Source organism: Papaver somniferum, unplaced genomic scaffold (assembly GCF_003573695.1).
Source record: "Papaver somniferum cultivar HN1 unplaced genomic scaffold, ASM357369v1 unplaced-scaffold_123, whole genome shotgun sequence".
Classification (NCBI taxonomy): domain Eukaryota; kingdom Viridiplantae; phylum Streptophyta; class Magnoliopsida; order Ranunculales; family Papaveraceae; genus Papaver; species Papaver somniferum.
Genome location: NW_020621381.1, coordinates 3,025,597 through 3,028,679, shown reverse-complemented (window position 1 = coordinate 3,028,679; position 3,083 = coordinate 3,025,597). Strand labels below are relative to the sequence as shown.

The window sequence follows — 3,083 nt, the reverse complement described above, 5'->3', positions numbered from 1 at the left end:
CAGTCAAATCAAGAAAATTATTATAATCACCAAAATATCAAAATCATTATTATTATTATTCTATTTTTTTTATAAAAAGAGGGCCACTGAGACATTTATTAATAATAATAATTATTATTATTATATTATAATAAAAATAATTATTATTATTATTACCCTTGGCTACAATTTCTGCGCTTTGGCCTTTACGACTTTGGGAGAACTTGGAGATGATTTCACCGTCCATGATGAAGAGATTGAAGAACTGCTTAGCCAACTACGATGTCAATAACAAAGTTGGTGGATCCCTTTTTCATAGAGTAGGCTTGGCTATTCAAAAGGGTGTCGGTGCACAAATTTTAGCCCGACTTCCCCCTATTTCTGTGTAATTGCCGCTCTTTATTTTCAATAAATCCTTTGCGGCGTCTTTTTTATTACCAAATTATCAATATTATTATTATTATAAGAGCCACTCAGGGCGTTTTATTAGCAAGACGACAGAGTGTATATTACAAGTCGATAGAAGGCAACCGGGCGACAAGCTGGGCGCCAACACCTTTTTGAATAATAATACCTAGCCTATGGAACAAAGAATTGCCTATTTTGTGATTAACATCGTGACTAACTAGGCAGTTGCTCAACCTCTTAAGAAATAAAACTAAGTCATCTCCCAATTCTCCCATGGTGGAAAAAGCTAGTGCCTGGAAACCGTAACCAAGTGTCATACACTTATGTAAGTATTTTGTACGCTTACGACTCACTGCAGCGATGATGGCTTGGCCCGGAGGAGTGTTACGAGTTCTGGAGGTAGTGAAAGGCGAAATTCCGGTCACATCAAAGCACACATCTTTGTCGTCTTCCCAATTATGGACCATGATATCAGCCGGTTTAAGTTCCTTGTCAGAGTTTGAAAGAAACCCTAAAGAGACTTCTTTACGTGCAACAACACCTGACCTGTAGCATATGTCAAGAAGAGCATCACGAACCATGTCATGTCTGAATTTTGAACCCACTTCACTTGCACAGTGGACTGCATGGTCGGCATAGATATCCATCGGCCTGTTACACATCGAACACCTGCTATCTTCCTCAAAGAAGGGTATGGCAAGCCAGTATTTAAGGATGGATTGGAATTGTCTTGGTGCGACAGTTTGGTTCAGTCCACTGATAGGAACTGCCTTAAGAAAATCCATTGCATGATCACGCCTGTGGCATTGCCAGACTAATGATTCTTGTTCATTTAGGGTGAAGCTGGCAGGTAAGTTTTCCTTAACAGCGCCAAAGTATAGTGCAGCCAATAATTTCATGGGATGAGGGGCGGCATCAATGACGCTGGAAATGGAAGCAGGAGATCCGCAAGCTTGAGTAAATGATTGAAGAGCTAGTTCATAACTTGGACTGAGGTCAGCAGGCGGTGAGAGTTGAAGAATGGTTTCCTGCAGATTGCGTTTTATTATTATTATTATGAAATTATCGATAACGATTATTACATGAAATTAGTTGGAAGCCTAACAAGCTAAGATCCAACGACATACTACTACATTAATTGAGCAGGTTGTTGTGCTAGTCTACCAGCGAGCCTCATGGGTAGCCTAACCAAAGGAGCCAATGCGGATGGGGATGAGATTGTGTCACAAGGGGACAAACTAACTCTACCTTCCATGTTATTACTATTATTATTATTATTATTATTATTATGGAAACGCGCCTCTGAGGGCTTTTATTGAAAATATGGAAAAATAGTAATATTACATGGAAAGTGTTGGTAACCTAGCTACAAGCTGAGAACCAACACCCTTTTGAATAACAATACCTAAACGATGAAAAAGAAAACTGCCAGTGCCACAATTTGCGTCATTGTGGGATAGGCAGTTCTTCATCCTCTTTATAAAATCAAACTGCCAGTGCCACAATTTACGTTGTTGTTGTTGTTGTTATTATTATTATTATTATTATTATTATTATTATTATTATTGAGAAACTATTATTATTATTATGACACCGTGATAAAATCAAACAAGACGAATCAATTATCCAAACAATTATTATTATTTTCAATTTCACTCATCAATCATCATTATTATCGAACATAGATAGGATCATCATAATTTGCATCAAACGGTACCGAGAACTACCTACTCCACGAACTGGACGAATGTCTTTTGACCACTAAGCATATGTTGATACGTAAAAGGACTTAGGAAACCTGGAAAACTAATACAATATGCTAATTAATGACAACCACGGATGAAGAACAAATTATCATTAATGATTTTTATATGGGATGCAACACTACATACGTATATTGACATGAACAGAATGCTTATGAGATGCTTTCCTAAAACAGTTAACTAGAGATAATGGAATAACATGTATTTATTAATTAATTACCATGCAAGGAAATATGATATACGGACTTATGAATCTATCCTGTTACTCCACTAACTCTAAGCGATGCAACACATGATTAGACAACCCCACTTACGCCATAAAACAAAAGATCAAAACTAAATTCAGCATGTAATTAAGATGGAACAAGATGAAAAGGATCAGAAAATATTCGTATTTATGATCACAAAATAATACAATGGATAATCCAAAGTAATTATGCTTCTAACAATCAAACAAAGCAAGCAGTCACTTCTCATTAATTTAAGCATGGCCGTCATCTCTTACACATGTTCTCATAACCAGCTTAAGGTTTCAGTATTACCTGTTTTCGCGAGTAAACGATTTCAATGTTACTTAGAACGGGATGATCAACGGGGGCTTACTACTTCCGCGAACTCGATGCAAGGACAATCCAACACCAACCGTTCTCTAAGAATTCTATGCGTCTCCTATTTCTCCACTAAAAATCTCTTAAAAGTTTCTTTGGTTTTCTCCCTAGGTGCGACTAGAATTCTCCTCCCTCTCTTTTGACACCAAAAATGGTTCCCTATTTATAGTCTCACTCCCTTAACTATGACCTTAGGATTCAACGATCCAATCCGACGATTCAAACCAAAAACCTAAATACCATTTTCCATTTTAACAAATATTATTCTCATATTTTTAATATTATTCCTAAATTAAAATATTTTCGTTTAAGCCTAAAATCTAAG

The 3,083-nt window shown here is 36.6% G+C and overlaps 1 protein-coding gene across 1 annotated transcript; it reads right to left on the bottom strand.

The window, feature by feature from the left end:
• Window positions 1–488: 488 nt before the first annotated feature.
• Window positions 489–2,823, bottom strand: LOC113331022. Its single transcript, XM_026577799.1, has 2 exons — window positions 2,693–2,823; window positions 489–1,415 (listed from the first exon to the last, which is right to left on the bottom strand). The coding sequence occupies exon 2, from the start codon at window positions 1,284–1,286 to the stop codon at window positions 489–491; it is 798 nt and encodes a 265-aa protein (XP_026433584.1). The 5' UTR covers window positions 1,287–1,415; window positions 2,693–2,823.
• Between the last annotated feature and the right edge of the window lie 260 nt (window positions 2,824–3,083).